Here is a 21557-nt window from a genome sequence, read left to right on the forward strand (position 1 = left end):
TGCGGCACTGCCAACTGCTCTCCAAACTTGCACCAGCAGCAGGCCCTGTGGCAGGGCCTCCTGGCCGCAAGCCGCAGCACGAGTGCTAAGGGAGGAGACTGGGATGGGGAGTGAAAGAAGGAAAAGAAAGGGGATCATCATTCCGTTGTACTGCGTGATGAGGCTGGGCTTGATCCTGGTCTAGATCAGTGGCATCTCCGTGTTGCTGTTTTTCTCTAATGTGCATCCTTTTGTAGAGTTTGCTGCATCCCTAGGATATACAGAATTTTTTTAGCCTGGTTATTGATAGCAAATGAGAGCAAATGAGAGCGTATGGTGTGGGGATGTCTGTCTGTCTGTCAGTATTCTTTTCAGAGAATCAAAATCTTGGGCCAATTTCAAATTTGTAGAGGGAACACCAGTCTTCACAACAATTAAAGTCCTACACGTTCCATAAAAAGTACTAAACCAGTTGGAGGAGAGAGACCTAAAGTGCCCTTTCAAAAGGAAATATTGCAGCATGAGCTTTCTTTTATTAAACTCCAGAGATTCCACTCAGGATCTAATAAACGCTCCATTCACAGGAAAAGCTTCATTTGGTGCTTCGATCTTATTAAACTCCCAAGTCAGTGAGCCATGAGACAGAAGTCCTTAGGAAACCAGCCTTCATTAGATCCAGTGTTCACAGAAGTTGTATTGATGTTGTGGGAGGTTTTGTGTGAAAGTAAAAGCACTTCAGCTCAGCTTGAGCGATAAGCTTCACTTCTGCCTCCATTGCTGTGGTGAAAGCTGAGGAGAAAATCAGTAGATATTTCTACCATCTTGCAATTTCATCCTGTATCTTTCCTCCCATGAGAAATATGTGGTCTGAATTTCCATCACTCTGAACCTCAAGCCATTTATATCTGTGCGAGTGGTAGCAGTTAGTATTTGGGAACTGCTCAAACCAACCTAGAGCACAGTTCCTGCAAACATAGAGACCAAATATTTGCAAGGCAACAGAAAATGAATCCCAAGGGCTTTCTCTTAGCCTGTAACCATGGCCTTGTGCTCGTGCTGATGTCAGTCCTGCTATGCTCGAGTCTGTGCCAAAGCAATAGCTCTGGCCTGATTGATGGTGTTAATAACTGTCACTGCTGTGTTCCAAAATGAAAGGTCTGGTTTGAAGACTTTTTCTTGGCATTTGCACTTCATCAGCCTTTGTTCAGCAGTTCTCCACGTGAGGGAACCATCTATATTGCGTTGCTTCACATAAACTTCAGTGACACTGCTAAATGTTTTGCTCCCTTATAAAAATGTGACAGTGTTACTTGCGTAGGCAATTTGCTCAATAGGTCAAATTAAACAGCAGATTTCTAGAACAAGCTTTAAAAGGCGACCCACACATGGCAATGTCCTGGACAGCCTACTTTGAATGATGGAGGAGAAACCAGTAAGAAATGCCGTTGATGACCTACTTGAAATAGTGAAGTGAAGGACAAAATACTGGAAAACAGGAGTAAAAATGAGCAGAATTGCTTTAAAATGTGGTATATATCTCAAAAATGCAAACGCTGACATTGCTCCCGCAGTCACAAGTGCTGCAGGCACTCCCCACCAGCATCTGCACAGGCACAGTATGCTTCAGTGGCATTGTGGAAGCCTTTTGAGCAGAACAAAAAGCTCCCAGGACATGGTGACCTCAGTTGAAAGCAGCAATGAGGGTCTGCTCATCGGAGCAAGCACAGCCTGAACAGAACTTTCACTGGGTACATTTGGAGGCAGGAAAGAAAAATGTGAAAGACAAAAATATGATCTGATGAATGGGTAGGAAACGGAGGGCGAGCTGCCAAGATAAAACCCAAATTGATTCTAAGCTGAAGTACTTTTAAGCCAGGTTGAGGGTAGGGTGTCACAAAGCAACTGCAGGATTACATGGGCAAAATTAATTAATTAGTATTGCAGGTTGGAGGAAGACTTGCTGTCTCTTTAGGTGTTTCTCTACATACCCAGCAGTATATACTGCACAAAACGCTTTCTTATTGGCTTTTTTTAACACTAGATGCATAATATTCTAATTGCGTTAGAGAGCAGTATGCCATCAAAAGGAAAACTTTGTTTTCACTGTAGCAAAGTATTGCAAAACTACTCCTGCTCTTGATTTCGTTTTAGTCCTCTACCTGTGTGACTTGTGATACCCTATTCCAGTTATGTGTAATTAATGCATCATAAATATTCCTGATCTCTGAACTGTGTTTTTCAGTGCTTCGCAGAAACGTTTTTTATGTGTATTCATGAAATTGCTGAACAAAAAACACACAAAGCAGAAATGACAATTTGTAGGCCCTTGAATTTTTATTTGAGGTCTTCCCTTACAGAAGACTTCCAGAGCTTTTTTTCTTTTTAGAGAAGACCTTTATTATTATTTTTTCTAATTTTTGCTGCATCAAGGAGCCCAGAAGAGCTGTCATTATTTTCCAGTATAAAGTCATCTTATTCTCTGGTTCTTTTTACTCTGCTGCTTACTTTCATGTTCTTTCTTCTTTGTCTTTGCTGGAGTACCAGAAAAGCCACTTCCCACTCGAGTAGAAGTCACGGCCACAGCAAAATCAGCAACTATTTTGGCACTGGCTGAGTGGAACTGGGGCTTCTCATTGAGTGCTCTTCCAGGCTTAACTGGAAAAGTAGTGAGTGGCGAGTGTGTAGAAAGGAACAGCTCTATCCTAAGAGCATGTATGTGTGAAAAATAGACCGAAACCGGCAATGGACAGAGCCTTTACTTCAAACCTGAGCCTTTACATCTTCAAACCTTTTCAAAAATGAGCCCCTCCCCAATTAATGAAGTGTTAGTCTTTGGAAGCCATATGCCTATACGAAATGATTCCAGCCATAATAGCATATGCAGGAACAGTCACTAGTATCCATACTTTGAAGCAAAACCAAGCTGAAAACCTTTTTAAAACAGGATCTTCAGGTAGAAGATAAAATAGTCTTTTCCCGGGGTAGCAGAGAGGTTAAGTAGCCTCTCTTTAACAGGAACTCAGAGAAAAGAGGCTCATAGGATTAGGACTTCACGTGGAAAAAAGTCTGTGAGAGCTCATGAATCAAACTTGTAGGTGTATAATGTGATTTTTAGAGTATCAAACAGAAAGCAGGATGGTTTCATCACAGCTATTTTTTATTCTAATCAAATTATTCTATCACTGAATTTGAAATGTTAGTCATAGAAGTGAGATAGCTTGCGATGCAGTCACACTTCGATTTCTTCCTTAAAGCCCAAGTGCTCTTTTTGTATTGGTCACCCGCAAAACAGCAATTTATTTCAATTATCTGCCATAAATAATGCATTACTACTGAGTAAAAAACTACGTACATTTTGATCAACTCTTCCAGCAGTTGCATCCTGTACTTTGATTGTTAAGGCAGGAAGTGTTGATGATGGAGTGAAGGAGGCCTGACAGATCTCTGCTTATGACTTTTCTCTTACTTTTTGCTATACCTTCCCAAATAACAGAAACCTCCACGCTTACCAGATGCTGTCTGTGCGTGCACAAAGCCCCTGTACGTGTCCACCCAGCAATACCAGCACTTGCAAGCTGCCCTCCCACCTCACCTGGCCAAGGCCCTAGCACCCTGCCCAGCTGCCCAGCTGCCTCATCCTCTTTTAACTCTCTGGGAATGGAGTTCCCAGCTGAAAAACTGGCTCTTTTTGAGGCTCTCCTGTCAGTTTTTCCCAAGAAACCAACTTATCTGGTTGTTTCACTTTTTATTCTTTATACACAAGTAGCCTTTGATTATCTCTCTAATTTAAATATGGTTCAGTACAGTGGAGTCCAGCTGACGAGTTATTTATAGCAGAAACCTTGTATCTGCTCTGCTGAATTACGCTGCTGAAAATGTTTAGCGCAGCTTTGCCAAACTGGTGGGAGTCTGCAAGGGATTGAGATACATTGGTGACTACATCTGACGTTTTTCATCTGTTGAGGAAACAATTTACGCATGGAGAATAGATATACACATAATATATACCTATGTCTGTACACACACACACACATACATATATATGTGTGTGGTTTCTACATATACTACAGAGCCTACCATAAGTAATTTGATAGTGAAAGCTGGTCCCTGACATCCTGGAGTCCAAGCTACAAGAAGGTCTGCTGAGAAGGGAATGTGAATATTGATGGGAGCATGCAAAGGCAGGCCAAGCAGACTGTGCCCCTTATTTTCTTTTAATCCATTTGTTCATCTACGTCCACTGTTAACAAGGCCTGCCTGTTAATTGAGATATCTCTGCTTTGATGAAGGCAACTCCTACATTAGCCATTTTTTTAAGGTTATCAGGGCTGGTACTGTGTGTATGTTGCTCTCCTCTCACCAGCCAACTCTCCACGCACCTATGGGGTAAAGGACCTCCTACAGATGTAACAAGTTTTGTCTGTTATAAAGTGAATAACAATAATAATCCAGCTTTACATGGAGCTGTCTTTACTGTCTCTATTCCAAGCCCTTCAGATTGACCAGTGTGTTCTGGTTTGGACGTGTGGAAATATTGCACAGCATTAGGGGGAGGGAAACTAAATGGGCTGGCAGAAGTCTGGAGTTTGAGTACAGGGCAGGTTTGAGGCCAGCAGTGACCGGAGGTGGTGGTGTCCTTCCTGTGGAGACGTTACACACTGCTGGGATAGGAACTGTTGCATTGAGTAGATCAAAGGAAGATTGTCCTAGGTCTTAAAGGAGGGATGACTGGTGTTTGGACTCCTGATCTGTCTTGAAAACAGCACAGATCAGGAGAAATCTTACAAAAAGAAAGGCATAAAACCAGTGTAAGTGACAAAAGCGATAGAGGCATTTAATTCTATTGTCAAGTCATTGAAATTTTACAGAGCTGCAAACTGCTGCATTTGAAAGCTGTAAGAGAAAGCGTGGGTATGGTTGCATGACTGAAAGCATTGCATCGCAGTAACTGGCAGAAGGGCGGTCAGAAAATCCAGCACAACGATAATTCTGGCCTGCAAATTGCTCCAGGTGCTAAGGGAAGCCTGGAAGTCTGCAGATCCTGTCAAAACAACACTGTAATACCAACAGCTTACAAAGGGCAGGACTTTGAAACATGTCAGCATGAGGGAACTGCAGAGGTTGTTGTTCCCTTGCTGTCTGGGTACTTCTCAGGTCTCAGAGCTATTATAAACAAAGACTGAAAAGGTTTTAGTACCAAGAAGTGTTGCTTTGGAGGTAGTAGTGATTTCTCCATCATCATCATCATCATCATCATCATCATTATTATTAATTATGACTAAGTTTGCCCTTAGTTATGCTTACAAGCTGCTGAAGTCAAATGGAAGTAAGCTCTGACAGCCTGAGAAAGGAACGTGGCATGAGCTGGGCAATGACAGCTAAGTGCCTCATTTCCCCTCTTGGTGATACCTTGTTTGCTTCAGCACCCTTGTTTCTGCCAAGGGGAAAAAAAGTGAAAAGGCATTGTGTCAGTGGAGGAAAAAAAATGCAAATATCAAGACAGAAATTGGTTGTATCCACTTGTAGCATGCCATACAGAGGTTACATTTATAGCTGTGCATTATGAAGTTCAGGCCACAGAGACAAACAGAATGATAGCACCGTGTTATGCAGTGCGTTACTCTGACAGTAACACTCACATTTACAAACAAATTAGCTAAAAATGTCTGAAGGACATTCAGCTTTTACAAACTGGGCCTCATCTCCTGCTGATAGATTCCTTTGGGATGGGTATGGCATGCAAAATGATACGCTGCCTTGGAGAATAAACTTGTGAAGTTTAGCAATGTAGGTCACATTGCAGGAAAATCATAAACGTCTGAACATCACTCAGTAGCCGCTCAATCAACTGCTCGAAGCAGAATAGGAAACTGAACAGCGTGTAGCTGTCTCCAGTGAGAACTGGGGAAAGTCATGACATGATGTAAAACCCTTTAGGTCCTCCATTCGTGTGTGTTTCTTTTTTCTTCTGTTTTTCTGGCCGGTTCAGAGTTGTTTCTGTGTCCACATCAACAGTAACAACAAAGCCAACGGTTTTGCTTTTTTTGCTCTCACTGCCATGAGCTATAGTAAGCGTATGGGATGGCTCATGAAAGGTATGCCGAAATTTGGGGAAATCAGGAGGGGGCAAATGGTTAAAACTTGGTAGAAGTAGCCTAGTCATAAGGAACTGATTTCATTGTGAGATTATTTTTGTATGCTCCCATCTAGAAGGATTTATAGCTTATGCTATTTACTTCAGTCTTTTTGAATTGATTTGAAGAAATAAAGACAAGGCTTTTGAAAGGACAGTTCCAGATCTAGCACTATCTAGTGATTCCTGTTGCTTTCCAGATCTAGAAATTGCTAGAAGCTTGAGATCCAGAGATTTAGAACTGTGCTGGAGATGTCAAGAGCCTTTCTCAAGACATCTGGTGCCTTTGCAGATCTGGGGCCTTTCTAGATCTAGAGCTTTCGGGGATGGGGAGAGGGGGCAAGAAATGGCATCCATAGCTTTTGGAGCATGTCTGGAGACCCACTAGATCTTTTTCCTGGCCTGGTTTGGAAAGCTTTCGGAGGTTTTTCTCAGAGCTTACCTTCTCTGGAGCCCTTCTGCAGCCCTTTCTGGCTCAGCTGGCTTTTCAAGGTCCAGCACCCCTACGGGCCCTTTCTGAATGTACAACTTTCCAGGGACCCCATCTTCCTGCACGTCCCCATTCCTCACCCCTTGTTTTGTTGTTGTTTTGCCAGAGGCTTTGTAGAGCTTTCCGTGAGCCCTTCTACATCTGGAACCTTTCTGTGCCTTTCTAGATCTAGAGCTCAGCTACTGAAAAAATCAAAACCTTTATTTAGCAATCCTATTAGGAATCAGTTGGAAATGTGATTTCAGGTGCACGTTTAAAATCTTTGGAGCCTTTTTGGAAGGCAAGAAAACCGAGTGCCTCTCCTTTTACATCCAGGTTGCATCCATCCCAGGCTTGAGATGCATTATTTAGTTGAGTTGTATTTCTTGAATTTTGCTTGAAGAAACAATAGTCTTAAACTTTATCCTTGTAAGCTTTTCTGGCAGTCTGATAATGCATATCCAAATATGCATCCCAGCAGTAACCAGTGCCCTTTGCTGGCAGAAATACAAAGCAGAGTGCCTGCTTGCAGTCTCAGACTAGAATCAAACACTCTCCAGTGCATTTTCTGGTGAGTAAATACTCACGTAGAAGGATTGCTGCATGGAACACAGTTGTCCTGTTTGTTCTGCAAAATGCAGGACGCCTGTTTTTTTTATTAGCTATTTGGTGACTAACAGCAGTATGTGTTTGCTTTCAGTGCAGCGTAATATCTAGTTAGAATACATTGATTTTGCTCAGTGGAACTGTCTAATGGGTAAATACTTGTGACAAATCAGTTGCAGAAGATCATGTTGTGATAATAATCTTGGTGCTAATTTCCATACAAGTAAAGATTACAATTAATTTAGTTGCTTTTCCTGCCTAGGATTTTTTTATATCCGTGTGAAAAAATATGTATAATTTAAAGATAAAAAGCCAAACTTTTCCGTAGTTGTTTTCCCTTAACTCTCTGCTACAGTTTAGTGTAGAATTAGTTCACTCTTACAACGGATTCTGAGAAGCTGTTACTATTGAATTGTGTACTGTTGTAGGAATTTGCCATGGAAGATGCCCTGCCATAAACATGAATTGCAGAATGTCTGTTTTTCCCATCCTTCTTTCTTCTGCTTTCAGAAGTCGTGTTTGTGAGTTTAATGGTGTAACTCTTAAGGGAAGGCTTAAATCGCAGAAGTGAATTTGCATTTTCTTGTGAAAGCTGTGGAGTTAGCATTTGTTTTGATCCTTGCAGGAACGTGTTTTGCAGCCCTGATCCGTCTAGGAGTGCAGCTGTGCAACCTCCTGGCAGCAGCTCCTCGGCCTTCGCTTCCCCCGGGCTCCCTTTCTGCCCAGCCCAGGGGTCGGGGGAGTGCTGCCCTGCAGAGCAGTGCTGGGGTTAGAGACAGTTTCCTGGGCACAAATCTGTGGGAAGTTCTAATTTCAAGAATTAAATTTTAATTTTAATTTTAAGTTTGACTCAGGATTCAAGGCAGAGTCAGAGTATTTGGGTGACAAATTCACAACAGCTGGTGTTGCTCAAAGGCAAGACTTTCTTTCCTTTTTTCAGTTTTGGAAATTTCATTTCTATGTATCCTCTCTTCCTCTCACTTTTCGGGCCAGATGCTTTTGTGAACCTGAATAGTTACAAGAAGCAAAAGACATCTTAACTGCAGCCTCCACTATTGTCAAACAGCCTTTAATTACCATCTCAGCTAAAGCTTTTCAAGACCTTCCTCCCACCTTTTCTGCACTGTCAACATACTGGCTTTCTGCGTCCAGAACTTGTGAGCCCAAAAAGGAGAGGTGAAGCTAGTGAGAGATTTATTAAGATCCATGCAATATTACTTTTGTGCCGCCTCGTCTGACAGGCGCAGGATCTGGAAGTGCAGGTTAGACAGTGAGGCAAAGTGGAAACATTCCTGTTGTTAGCTAGATTTCCACTTAGTCCCACTCCCTTCTTTTGGCCTGCAAATTAACTACAGAGGTATGTTTGGAGGACATCTATTCCCACTCCAGCAGTGGAGACGTGTTTGGGTTAGATTCAAATTCATGGTCTATTTTGAGATATTTTAATTGAAGAGTCTAAGATTCCTCCTCTCAGAGGTACCAGCATGCTCAGAATACTCTGTTAATTCCTTCTGAGCATTTAACAAAATATTTCTTTCATAGCCTGTGTAAATCATGGGCACTGTGTTTAAACAGACTTAAATGGCTTAGGAATCTAAGTCCCATTGATTTTCATAGTCAGTGGGCTTATGTGATTCTGCATAATATTCCCTCTCTTATTAAATAAAGACAGCGTGAAACCCGTCCTCATAGAAATCAACTTTTCCTATCGATTTAATAGACCCAAGATTCCTCATACAGTCTTTGAAGTTGTGAAGCAGAAAAAAAATCGTAAAAAAGAAAATATGAAACAAGAAGAGAGCTGGAAAGCGAGGGCGCAGTGAAGCTTGTGGCAAGTGAAGCGAAGATGAGCAGTGAAAAGGCTTGGAATGGTGCCTTGCCTTCGCATTCCTGTGCTGGGTCCCTCATCAGCGGAAAATAATTGACGGCAAAGGCAGGTTGGCGGGGAGACTGCCCAGGCCGTGATGCCAGAGAACTGGTGGCCTCAGACCTCTGAGCTGCATCTGTGAATGTGCCACAGCTGCTTTCCCAGCTCAGGGCAGGAAACAGCAGTCGTTAGGCTGCAAAATTCATTTATTTGGGTTTTTCACTGGGGAACAATGAATGCAGAGAGAGCAACATTTGTGAAGTTTAGAGCAGAGACTGCTACAGCTGAGCTGTATAATTCTGGGTTTTATAATATGCGGCATAAGGAGCATGAGAAACAAAGGCTCCTCCAGTGTGGGAGGAGGCTGTAATCCCACTGCGGGGAAGGGTTCCCTGGTGTCAGACCGCAGGAGCTGGATTGTGTCGCTGTGTGCCATTAGGAAACAAGCGAAGCTGCTGAGAGGAGCTGACATTGTCAGTGTCAACAAAAGAAGGACCCTAGAAGTGAGAGCAAACTGACAGAAAATGATGTAAAAATATCTGTGGTTGTCAACTGTGAGAAAATAGAGAGAAATGTATGTAGTGAGACATTCTGTAAAAAGTTTAGGGAAACAGAACTGGTCTCCTTTCGCCTTGTGAACTGCACTCACTCCTGATGGAGCGCCTGCGCAGGTCCTTCCTTGAGGCCATTGCTCTCACAGGAGGAAGGAGAAAGAAGAGTTTGGTGGGAAGAGACAAAAATGCTGTTTGGAAGGACGTTGTGGTGAGTTGGGTTTGGCCAGTAAACAACAGCAGAAGTGAGCATAAATAAGAGGGAGATGAAAAACGAAAGTTGGCAGCAAAAGAAATGTGGAGGATGTTATGATCAGGTCTGGAAATGATTATCACAGGGCTGAATGAAGGCAAAGGTAGCATAAACAGAAGTACTTGGAGCTGAGCAGTAGAGATAGGAAGTAATCCATCAGTCAGGACTATGAGAAAAATTTTGGCATTAGTTTCATGCTACTGCATAAATGAAATCAAAATATACAAGCAATGCATGGCAAGAAATCAAAGTGATGATGAAGCCTTTTTAGGGATTTATGCAGCTTCTTTTAATCCATGATAAATGAAACCTATCCCAGTGAAATTTACTCCTGCAACCAAACAGTAAAGCTCTTGAAACCAGCATCTGCAGACAAGGATAAATTTTTCCCTCTTTACTTTCCTTACTTTGATATGAATGGTGGAATTTGTTTGATCTGATTTGTACAAAATAGTACCGAAAATGCCACAGTCGTAAAATGTCATGCAGAATGTGCAGAAGGTTTTAGCCATGTGGTGAAAACCAAAAGTGAAACAGTGTTCTTCACAAGCTGACACTGGAATGTGTGTATGTGTGCAGGCGTGTGTGTTTAAGAAGTACGTGAGTGCAGGCTCTCCTATCAGTGCTGCTTTGCAAAAAACTCACATTATTTATTTGGTTGCAAAGCTTTGCTGTGGGGAAAAAAAATGTAAAATTTAAACATTTCAAAACCAGAGAGGTAGGTAAGTAGATACTTACAGAAGCACATGCGTATTTTGCAAGAAAGAAACAAACACAGAAAATACCATTCAGATCTGAGAGCTATTTAGCTACCTAAATGTAGATCTCCTGGGGAAGATTCATTTAAACTGAAGCCACGTTAGTGCTGCACTTGGTGTATTGTGGAACATTGGACATGAAAAAATGTATTGGGAAGCCAGACCAGTAGGTGTTAACTTTGCGCTTCTCAAACCAGAGATTGATTATTAGATATAGCTGGAGCCTTTATCTTGACAGTTAAATGTTGAATTCCCATAAAAGTTGACATGTTAATACTTGTATGCGAAAGGTCTCATTGCTCAAGGGTTCACTTGTTTTGGCAGTGATTTCCATTGCATATACTCAGTCTCCAGTGAACCAAACCAAAATTGTCACCTGAAAATTTCAGTCTGTGACTGCTACTGAACAAACGTTGTCTGTTTGTTTGTAATGGGATAATCAGCAATGCCATTTCTGTACACTGTTCAGAAAAGAACCATCGAATATAAGGAAAAACACTTGCAGCTGGTCCAATTTTGGGTTATAAAAAAATTACATAAATGGGAAAGGACTTTTTACAGAGGCTTGTGAAGTACTGCTTCAAATTAAAAACTATATTAACTGATTTAAAATTCTAATCCTAACTGAGGTTTTGTCTGGAAAAACTTTTTAATGGGCATAGTTATATCTGATGAGAGTTGAAGTGCTTCTCTGTAATATGTTTATTGGCTCTGAATGAAGCACAACTGATGGTTTGGTCACAGAAACCTGCCAGAGGGCAGCTTGCTTTAAAAGAAAAGAAAGAACCGGTGACTTTTCAAGGTAACAGGGAACCTGAGGGTGCAGTTACACTTCAGCTTAAGCTGATTTAGGTGATTAGTTTCTAGCCAGCAAACTGTCCTGAACCTGCTCTCTGTAGGAGCACGTAAACGCTGGCCTTGCTGGGGGGTGCACTGGGGGAAGGGATGGGGTGGGTCTGCAGCAACTCCAGCTCCCACCAGTTTAAGGTGCCTTGAAGACTCGTCCTGACAAGAGCAGTGCAGATTTTTTTCTAAATCTGTGAAATTCTTCATCAGATTAGGAATACTCAGGGGTTTGTCTTTGTATGTATGTTTGATTTTAATTGGCCTATTTCACCTTTTTCTTTCCCCTCCAGTTGCACTAGCATAAGCTTGCTGTGAGCAGCAGCAGTTTTTTATGCTGCAATCTCTGGAAAGGCACATGCTGGCTTTACTGTTTCACCTGGGATTAAACCATTAATACATCCTTGACCTGCTTTAAACCCAGGAAGGAAAAGCTGTAGCTGTACCTTGTGTGAGATTTGCAGAGCAGAGAGCTAGGCAATGGTTACGGGGAAGTGACCAAAATGGTTTAGATGTTCCAAACTAAAACTGTGTTGTATTTATTTTCACCATCATGCAGCTAGATTTATGGATGTGATCAGTATGGAAGTAAATGTGCTTGCAATTAACAGCTAAGACTGAGCTTTAGGCACGTTACTCTGAGTGAAATGGACAGTTGCATGAAAGTTTATTCAGTTTTAAACCGAATCAGCCTCAAATCAACTAGCAAAAGAGTTGTTTTGGCTCCAACCAGTTCCTGTTTACCTGCCAGACACCAGACATACCTGCACGGCGAGAGGAATTCAAATTAGTCACGGGGCAAAGGCAGCAGGGCTGGTCTACAAAGGAAATCTATGAAGGCATCGTGGGTGCTGTGCAGGGTTATGGCTAAAATAGATAGTTTCAGGCCAGTTTTTATCACTAATAATCTAGTTACAGTTAATCTAAGATTGTTTTTACAGCAGAGTGATCTGTGAAGGAGACCATTAAAGTTGAGGGTGTCTGTTTCCCACTAAAAAGAATCCATTTACTTCAGTAGAGCAAATCAAATGTTCTGCCTTAAAGGTACATTGCAAATTGGTTTTTTTCCACATTTCCTGAAGCTGGCCTTGTAGAGATTTTTATGCTAACTGAAGAGTTAGCATAAAACTCATTTGATGTCCCAGTGAACCCTCAGTGGAAGCATGAGCTAGCAGCTCTGTGTGAACTAGCCCTAGTGCAGTGGGTGAAATCCAGGCAGACAGATGGACAGACAGACACACACACAGAAATCGGCACCTTTATGGGAGGAATCTGTTTCCTACTGTTTCACCACATTCATCATCATTTGGAAGGGCTCTACCACCTGGTTCAGAAGAGATTTTGAGCCCAACGGCATTAGTCTAAATGCCAGTTATTATGCTGTCTAGAAAAATGGACTGGGCACAAGGAGGAATTACATTACCCCGTGAGCCTTCCTAATTGTGTGGTGCACCATGTAACCACGCAGGACGAGACCCAGTAGCCACAATACCCTCGCTCTATTAAAACATCAATTATCAAACCAGCAATGTACTTCTGGAAATGAGATTATTCAGGAAATACTGATGCTTGAGAAAGGGAGAGACTTGGCCTCCAGCCTGGTTCCTGAGCTGACCCCAGGCAAGCAGGTGGCTTGCGATGGCCACACACTCCACCATATGTTATTCCTCAGTGCTGAGCATTGTATTAGCATCTGCAGTCTCTACATTCATAGATCTTTTAATTAGTGCAGTGGAAAATGAGCAAAACCAGAAACAAAATCATTAAATTAAATAATAGAAGCTTTTGTGACATGTAAAGCATATAAAGCAGTTACGGTTTAGCCTGGTATTTATTCTTTTCTGATGATTGAAATACTTAGTCCAGAAAAATTCCACTCAGATGAAAACAGCCATCTCTTCATGAATGATAACAAGCAACGCATCCCAAGACAGACAGAAATAGGCTATCTTGCAACCTCTGTGACTCAGTTGTTCTCTGACCTTTCCATAGACAAGCTGCAGTCCGAGTCCTCCACTGGCCATTAGCTGGGGACAGGGACTGGTCTACTCTGTTGCTGTTTCCCAGGTCAGCGACCCTGCACTGCCTGTTGAGCTTTCTAAACAGGAAGAGTTGGAAGCTCTGGCCAGTGCATGCTACATAGTGGTTGTCAGCAGCCTGCATACTGGTTGTCTTTCAGGTTGTCAGGCTGCCCCACCTTTAACTGGGACCATGTTTAATTCCTCCAAGATCCTGTTGCAACAGGTATCAGATGAGTGAGGTCTAGCGTTTGGAAACTTAGCTTGGTTAGTACTCTCACCTGCATGGAAAAAGGCAAAAAGCTAACCTTAAATATAAAGAGTTTGCTTAACCCATGACTGAAATACTGAATTCACAAAGCAAGATCACTAGAAGTAATTATGGCTTGGCTATTGTATCATGTGAAGTGTGACGTATTGGTGCATTATGATGTTACAAAGAATAAACGAGCTTATATTTCTTAGGACATATAAGTCTTATTAACAATTCTTGCTTAGTAAATAAATTGTGGAAGTGTGTCATGCTCTTCCAGTATGTCATTTTCCTTTTGTACTAACAGTCAATTAAAGTGTTAGGACATTGACAACCTCTAACTGTTTTCCACTCTGTCAGTGTTGATTGCAACCTTGAAACAATAACATCTAGACTTGGAAAATTTTCTGGCTGATGTTGCATGACATGAAGTGTATGTTTTTATTTGCATGAGTGCATAGGTATAATAAAGTTCTCACCTTAATGGACTCGTGCAAACACCTCTCAGAGGGTGCTAAATTACTTTTCAAATCAAGTTTTGTTCCGCACTGGAGCTGGACCTCAGAAAAGAGTATGTTTATAGCAACTTCTTCTGCCAAACCAAATCAAAGGTACATACCGGAGAGGCAGTGCTGGCTGAATCCTCTGAGTGCTTGATGACATGGTGATCAGGAATGGTTGAACGAAACTGCCTTATTGTCTTAATTGTTCTTTTTAATTTTGTTTTCCACACCTTTCCCTTATTTTTTCTTTTCCAGGTGCGGTTAGAGTGGCCAACAGACCTCACAGTGAACCCTCTGGACAACTCACTGTATGTCCTGGACAACAACATCGTCCTGCAGATCTCTGAGAACAGGCGTGTGCGAATTATTGCAGGGCGCCCCATTCACTGCCAGGTGCCAGGCATCGACCACTTCATCGTCAGCAAGGTGGCCATCCACTCGACTCTGGAGTCGGCCAGGGCGATCGCTGTGTCTCACAGTGGCATACTCTACATTGCAGAAACAGATGAAAGAAAGATCAACCGTATACAACAGGTCACAACCAATGGTGAGATCTCTATAATCGCTGGAGCCCCATCAGATTGTGACTGCAAGATCGATCCTAATTGTGACTGTTTTTCAGGTAAGGATATGCTAGTTCGTTCCTGTCTCTTATCTGTTGAGATCCCCTGGCTCAGCTGCAGATTAGCAGAGTGACAAAGGGAAGGAGAGACAAGCAATGATTCAGTTTCCTTGGAGAGCTGAAAACCTTATCAGCAGCTCTTTGTGGATTTCATCCATTGGATTCAGAGACGTGAGTCTTCCAGGTAGCACTGGAGGAACCTGGTGGTCTTAGTTTTTCCTCTTTTGATAAGAGATTAGACACCATTCGGAATTAGCTCCAAGTCAAAATGGTCTCTGTCAGCTGTTTCCCTATGTTGAAGATGGTAGCAGCCTCAGCGCAGATTGCACCTTAATGCTACTAGATCAGGCAGCCCTTTTCACCAAGGAGAGTACCGAGGTGTTTCATATCCAGTGAAAAACACTAACTTATGCCTTCTCATCCCTTGTGTCACACTGCACAGCCAGCAAAACGACGCAAACACGTAATGTTCAGAATTTCTTCTTCTTTGTGTGTTTTAAACTGGAACAGCCAGTGCCAGGCCTGCACTGCACCCCTGGACATTCTCAGCAACAGAGCTCCCCTCCCCTGTATGCACCAAAACAAATTGTGGCTTTAATTTTTCCATAAAAACGTATTTCATAATGGGAAAAAGGACAGCATTCCCATACACAGAGGTGTGCAGGATGTTGTCATTTTGTCATCTCTAAGAACCCACTGTGTTCAGCTCCATAATGTCATCATAATTCTTAAGCCTCCCATTTCAAGTAAAAGGTTAATTACTGACAAGAAAACATTAAGTATGTCAAGAACGGAGAGGAGAAAAAATGTAAATGGTCTTCCAGAGAAGGTGGGTTGCTGACCCAGCATTGTAATGATAATCAGAGCTTCACTGCATTGCCAAGTGCTGCCAGCTTCAGTTACAGCTGTGGCAGACCAGTGCTGAAAGGATCCTGTTCAGGGTTCCTATTGAGGGAAATTGCCTGTAGTGCTGGAAAATTACAAACTGGGACAGATCTAGTGATTCTTCCAGTGCTGGGTTGGTGAAAGGCAGGGTCAGAAGACCAGCTAATTTGTCCATCTGCAAGGAAGCATAGAGTAGGTTCAAAATCTCCACCAAATTTCATTTCTCAGTCAGGGAAGGGGAGCAATAACAACAGTGTTTTTCTCTAAGAGTGAGGTTTCATGTGCTTTCTTGCTAGTTGCAGAAAATCCTGCTCCTGTAAAGCCATTTTGATATGCATATGCAGCCCATGATAATGCAGATATCCTCCTCAAACCTTAAAATACACAAACCAAGTAAATTAATAAGTGATACTGGAAGGGATGGTTTCTCAAGACCTCTTTTGACTATTGTTCTTGTTTTGTTTTCCCGTAGTGTTGAGGTTTTAGTAAGTATAAACTAACCTTTGCTTCAGTGTCATTTTAGCTGAATTACTAGGTTTTATTTTCTCTTTGTTTTGCTTATAACACGGTTCTATTTTAACTACAAATGACTAACTTTAACTAACAGACAAATAGTGGGGAGTGAAACTTCTGGTGTCATGTGTTTTTCCTTTAACAGTTTTGCAATTAATGCTTTCCTGAGCAGCAGGGTTTTGGCCTTAGCAAAAATGGTGCAAATTAGATAATTTATATTCTTGTTTGTCTTCACTGAGACTGATTTAGAATTGCACCAAGCATAGATAATATGTATTTAATTAGTTGGAAGAAGATACCGTTTTATTGACCTGTAAATGATACCGAGGAGAAGCAGTGTGTCAGGCTATGGGGATCAGCTTAAATAGGCATATTACAGATTACTAACACTGCCATTTCTCCTCCAGGTGATGGTGGATATGCCAAAGATGCAAAGCTGAAAGCACCTTCTTCTCTAGCAGTCTCTCCAGATGACACGCTGTACGTGGCAGACCTTGGCAACGTTCGCATCCGTGCAGTCAGCCGAAACAAGGCTCACCTCAGTGACACAAACATGTACGAGATTGCGTCGCCAGCGGACCAAGAACTCTATCAGTTCACCATCAACGGCACCCACCTGCACACGCTGAACCTCATCACGAGGGACTACATTTACAATTTCACCTACAGCGGGGAAGGGGATATTGGCACCATCACCAGCAGCAATGGGAATTCGGTTCACATCCGCAGAGACACGAGTGGGCTGCCCCTGTGGGTCGTGGTGCCTGGGGGCCAGGTGTACTGGCTGACAATCAGCAGCAATGGGGTTCTGAAAAGAGTTTATGCCCAAGGCTACAACCTGGCTCTGATGACTTATCCTGGAAACACCGGGCTCTTAGCAACCAAAAGCGATGAAAATGGATGGACAACTGTGTATGAGTAAGTCCCTGACATTAAATGTCTAATGTAAGGAACCCTATTTTAGGTGAACATTGAATTGTTTTTAGTCAGCTCTAGTAATTTAAAAAGACACTCTGCTACTAACATGAGAAAGGACAAGCAGTGCTGTTGCAGAAGCTTTTACAGTGAAACACTAGCATTTCTGAAGGGCCAAAGCCTGTCATATGTAAAAGCTCAGTATGTAGTGCCCATTAATTGTAGCAGAAACTTCCTGAAATTGTACTTCATTTGCACTGTGTTATTGTCAATCTGTGAGAATTAGCGTACTCATCAGAGAAGGGAGTGTTGCAAAGGAAGTTGAGAATCTCAGTGGAAGGGATGTTTGAAGACAAGAATGGACTTGTCTGTCAGCAGGGGAAGAGGATATATAATAAGAAAAGGATGTGTAGTAGCAAAAGGCAAGGGAAGTAGGAATGGCCTCATAAGCAAGACGTTCAGGAAACTTGTGACAGGGCTTCGAAAGAGCGAGACAAGAGAGTTAAAGATGCAGTCAGAACATCTCAATCTGGTCCCAGAGAGAAAGAACAACCCAAGAGAAAGTTAATTCTTTATTTATAAAGAGGTGTGATGTATCAGGATTTCTCATTATTTATGATTAATTGTCATAATCCCTCTTTGAGAATGTGACAAGTGATGGATAGAAATCATATGTCGACATTGCAGCATTAGTTCAGAGTCCTCGAGGAGGAGGATAATGCCTGCCCTCTCTGCAGCATATGGGTTCATGGTCACAAACTGGAATGAAAAGTCATCCAGGTGAGATACGAACAGAAAACACATTGAAGATAATTAAGTTACTGCATAAGTTACCTGCAGAGGTAGTTGAGTCACCATCATTACAGGTTTTTAGAATTATGTTTTCTTAAAATGGAAGTAGAATAAAAGCAGAGGAAACTGCTGCCTAGGGTGTGGGATTTTTTATTCAAGGGGATGCTTTTCTGTCCTGCCCTCTGTTATTCTGCCAAAGACTAAAGTGATAGGGTGGACATAAGTATAAACCATTAGAAACAGCCATTTTTGACAATGTGTGGGAAAACAAAACCATACAGGGCCTTTGTGGATCAGTTCTCATTATCAGGCAGATGCCTGATACAAATTTACATTCTCTTGCAACAAGACAAAGTTCACTGTTGCCCTGGTGCTGTTTAAACACCGATCTGAGTGTTACCTTTTATAAGCAGAACTGACTTAAGATACGTGTTTCTTTGTAATAATTTCAATACCAAGAGTGATTCATTTAAATCCCTCTTGAGGCTGGCATCAATCCAGACCATGGACCAATGACACTTTTGAAAAGCTTTTACAGTAGCTCCAAGCCATGCCTATTACTTCTTTAAATGCAAGGCCTCGACTGTTAGAGCATGTTAGAGCAGATTATTTTTAGTCGCGTGCTTCTCAATCTCGGTATTCTTACTCTGACCCGTTGACATTGAGTGTAAACCGTTTCACACAATTATTGCTTGTTCCTGGTGTCTTCTGGCAAGTGGTTTGTTACAGTCTGACTCAAGCATAGTAAGATCTTTTAAAGGACTTCACCTGCTTGCAAGTGACTCCCATTGTATGGGATACGGATTTCTTCACAAACAGATACCTGTGCCTTGGAAGGATTGACATGATATACATGATTAACACAAAGATATTTTGCTAAACTAAACAGTTTTTCATCCTTGGACAACTTTATCTGCAGTCTGGGTGACACTGGCCTTTCTGATTATTTGAATTGTTCAGGCTTTTCACGACCATGCGGTTCTGCCAGTCTAGATCAGTCAGTAGAAATTAACAGAGCTATAATAGTTAGCATTACAAAAACAACAGCAGAATTAAATGAAGATGTGCCGTTAATATTTATGTTCAGTGCAATATTTTAACTCATCTTCATAATCTATTACAAATTCCTGAGTAGCTGATTCACAGAATGTCACCCAGTCTGCCGCAGTCAAAGAGGCAGTTGGCTCTAATCAGCGCTGTGCCAAGTAGATATACTGTCAGGGATGCTGCTCACCTTCTGCCATAAGTAAGTCCAGGGCTGTGATGGTCCTTAGTCATCCTTTAACCAGACATTGTTTTCCAGACAGATCACATTCTGAACCAACACCCAATTTCAGTTTGAAAATGAGGGTTTTTTGAAGGGGTTACTTTTACGTGAATTGCTTCCCAGTCTTATATGAGCATAGTGCTGGAGCTAAGAGAATTATCATATAAGTGACTTTCAAATTGCTTGGAATCATCTGTGCTGTTTAAGCTAGATTTGCATTCACATCCAAAAGTTCAACCCATGGCACTGTCAAGCTGAAATAGGGATGAGTTTGTTTAACAACACATATCACACATACTTGGGAATGTGAACAAAGATAATGAACTGTTCAGAACATCTACTTACATGTCAGATTCACTCACAGAGGAAAATTATTAAGAGGGAGAAAACCACCTACAAAAGTACTTGTCATCCATCTACTCTAATCTGATGGAATGGAAGTACTGAAAGAGCTCTTGCATGAAATTATAGCTAATGTACAATTTTCAGTCATCTAGATTTTTTTAATATTGTATCATTAAAGCTGTAAAAAGGGAGGGAGAGCACCGGGCCTCTATTAAATCAAGGACAAGAAAACACCTGCAAGAAGCAACTCTCTGAAAAAATTATTTAGACTGCTTTCCCTTTGAAATGATGTAACTCTTCACTGTGCTACACATAGAAATGCAAATGGATTGTGAAGCTGTATCCCCAAGTGTGTATTTCAAATATTGGTGAGCACTTCGTCATGTAAGTACTAAAATCAATGCAATTATTTGCATGATTAAATGGTCACCGACGTGATTAACAGTGGCATAACTGAGCCCCAAATTAACATTAAGAAATATGTCATGATCCTGCCCCTATTAGTATGGGTAGGACATTGCTCTGCAGGAATCGGGTCCCAGTGGGCTACTATTCATCATGTGAAAGGTGGCATAACCTGTCCTCAGAGGGCTGGGTTTCTTGGAGCAATCTGGAATAAAAAACCCCTTTAAATGGTCACGCCGTGGAATCATTACTGAGACACTGATCTGCGTGTTCTCCTTGAAGTCAGTGGGACCATGTCTGTGAGTAAGAGCCCACTGCACGTGCTCTCGTCTCATTGTAATTCAGTACCGTATCTGGCCAGCCGTCCAGTAATGGTTTATCCCACTTTCAGCTACACACGGAATTTTGTGTCCGATCATCAGCGCTATCAGCAGCAAAAGTGGATCCTTAGTGGAAATGGATCCCAAGTCTTGCACACAAGCACATTCCAATGAACTGGCTGCATTTACACTATAAATATGCATGATTTGGGGATTTTTCTGTGGTACGGTAGAAGATCCCCATAGCTTAGAAAGCTGTCATATCTGTTTGATCAAGCAGGAAATGAAATATAACTGTCTGATGTTCCTGGCGTTCGATGATGAAAAATAGCGATGTGAGTCGTGTTTAATCGCTGGGCGCGGCACCCAATCCATTTGCACAGAACCAGCATGAGGGTGGAATGTAAATATGTAATGTGATGTATGTGAGGGCAGTAGGAAGTGAAAGAGAGAGAGAGATTATGTTGTATTTAATATTTGATTAATCTATTTGTCAAAAAACGCAAGATGGTCACTAGTTCATTCTCCAGTGTTTTGGTTGAAAAGAACAGCTGCTCTGTTTTTCTTATTTATAATGGGAGGAAGAGAAAAAAAATCCTGATTTTTTTCACCAACGTTTCTTGTGACATATAGATTTTCTTCTGACTAATTAGGGGGAAATAAGGATCCTAAGGAAATTATGCCAGCACATTAAAGTGAAAGACATAGCCAGATCGTCTGCTGATGTGAATTGGAAGAGCTCCGCTGGAGCCAGCTGAACTTTGCCAGTCGATACACCAGCTGAGGACGTGCTTTGTGAACGGGGGGAGGCAGTTAATAAACCATGAAAACTTAATTCTGCTTTCCTACCTGCACAAATAGGTTTCTGTTTTATAAACATGAACCATTTGTGTGGTTTTACGTGTGCAAATACATCTGCAGTATCAGTGAGGTGTCTTCGATGAATGAAAATGTTAGCATCAATAAGGTTTTTAAGATGGGAGGCATTAACATGAAGCAGTATGAAGCACCAAGCAGTGTTCTGCATTGTTTTCCATGTGAACCATCAGAAAGAATAACTGTATCTGTAGAACTGAAAAGACCCATTAGAAACACTGCTCCAGAGCCTTTGAATTAATTATTGACTTTTTCATAACATGGCCCAATTCACATAAAGTACCTTAAACGAAAAGAGTTTCTTTAGCACTGATGAAATTTAGGTGAACTAAAATGTGATGCTCTAGATTCTGGTGGTGTTACTCGTCATGAGAAATTCCTGCT

The 21557-nt window shown here is 41.7% G+C and overlaps 1 protein-coding gene across 1 annotated transcript in view; it reads left to right on the top strand.

The window, feature by feature from the left end:
- TENM1 (teneurin transmembrane protein 1) overlaps positions 1-21557 on the top strand; it is a gene marked incomplete at its 5' end in the record, with an annotated part of 98275 nt that overhangs the window by 56466 nt on the left and 20252 nt on the right. Inside the window, 2 exons of the mRNA XM_010187235.1 lie at positions 14489-14855; positions 16661-17171. Coding sequence (XP_010185537.1) covers positions 14489-14855; positions 16661-17171 — 878 coding nt within the window. The remainder of the gene's footprint in view (positions 1-14488; positions 14856-16660; positions 17172-21557) is intronic.

Source organism: Mesitornis unicolor, unplaced genomic scaffold (assembly GCF_000695765.1).
Source record: "Mesitornis unicolor isolate BGI_N332 unplaced genomic scaffold, ASM69576v1 scaffold146, whole genome shotgun sequence".
NCBI lineage: Eukaryota > Metazoa > Chordata > Aves > Mesitornithiformes > Mesitornithidae > Mesitornis > Mesitornis unicolor.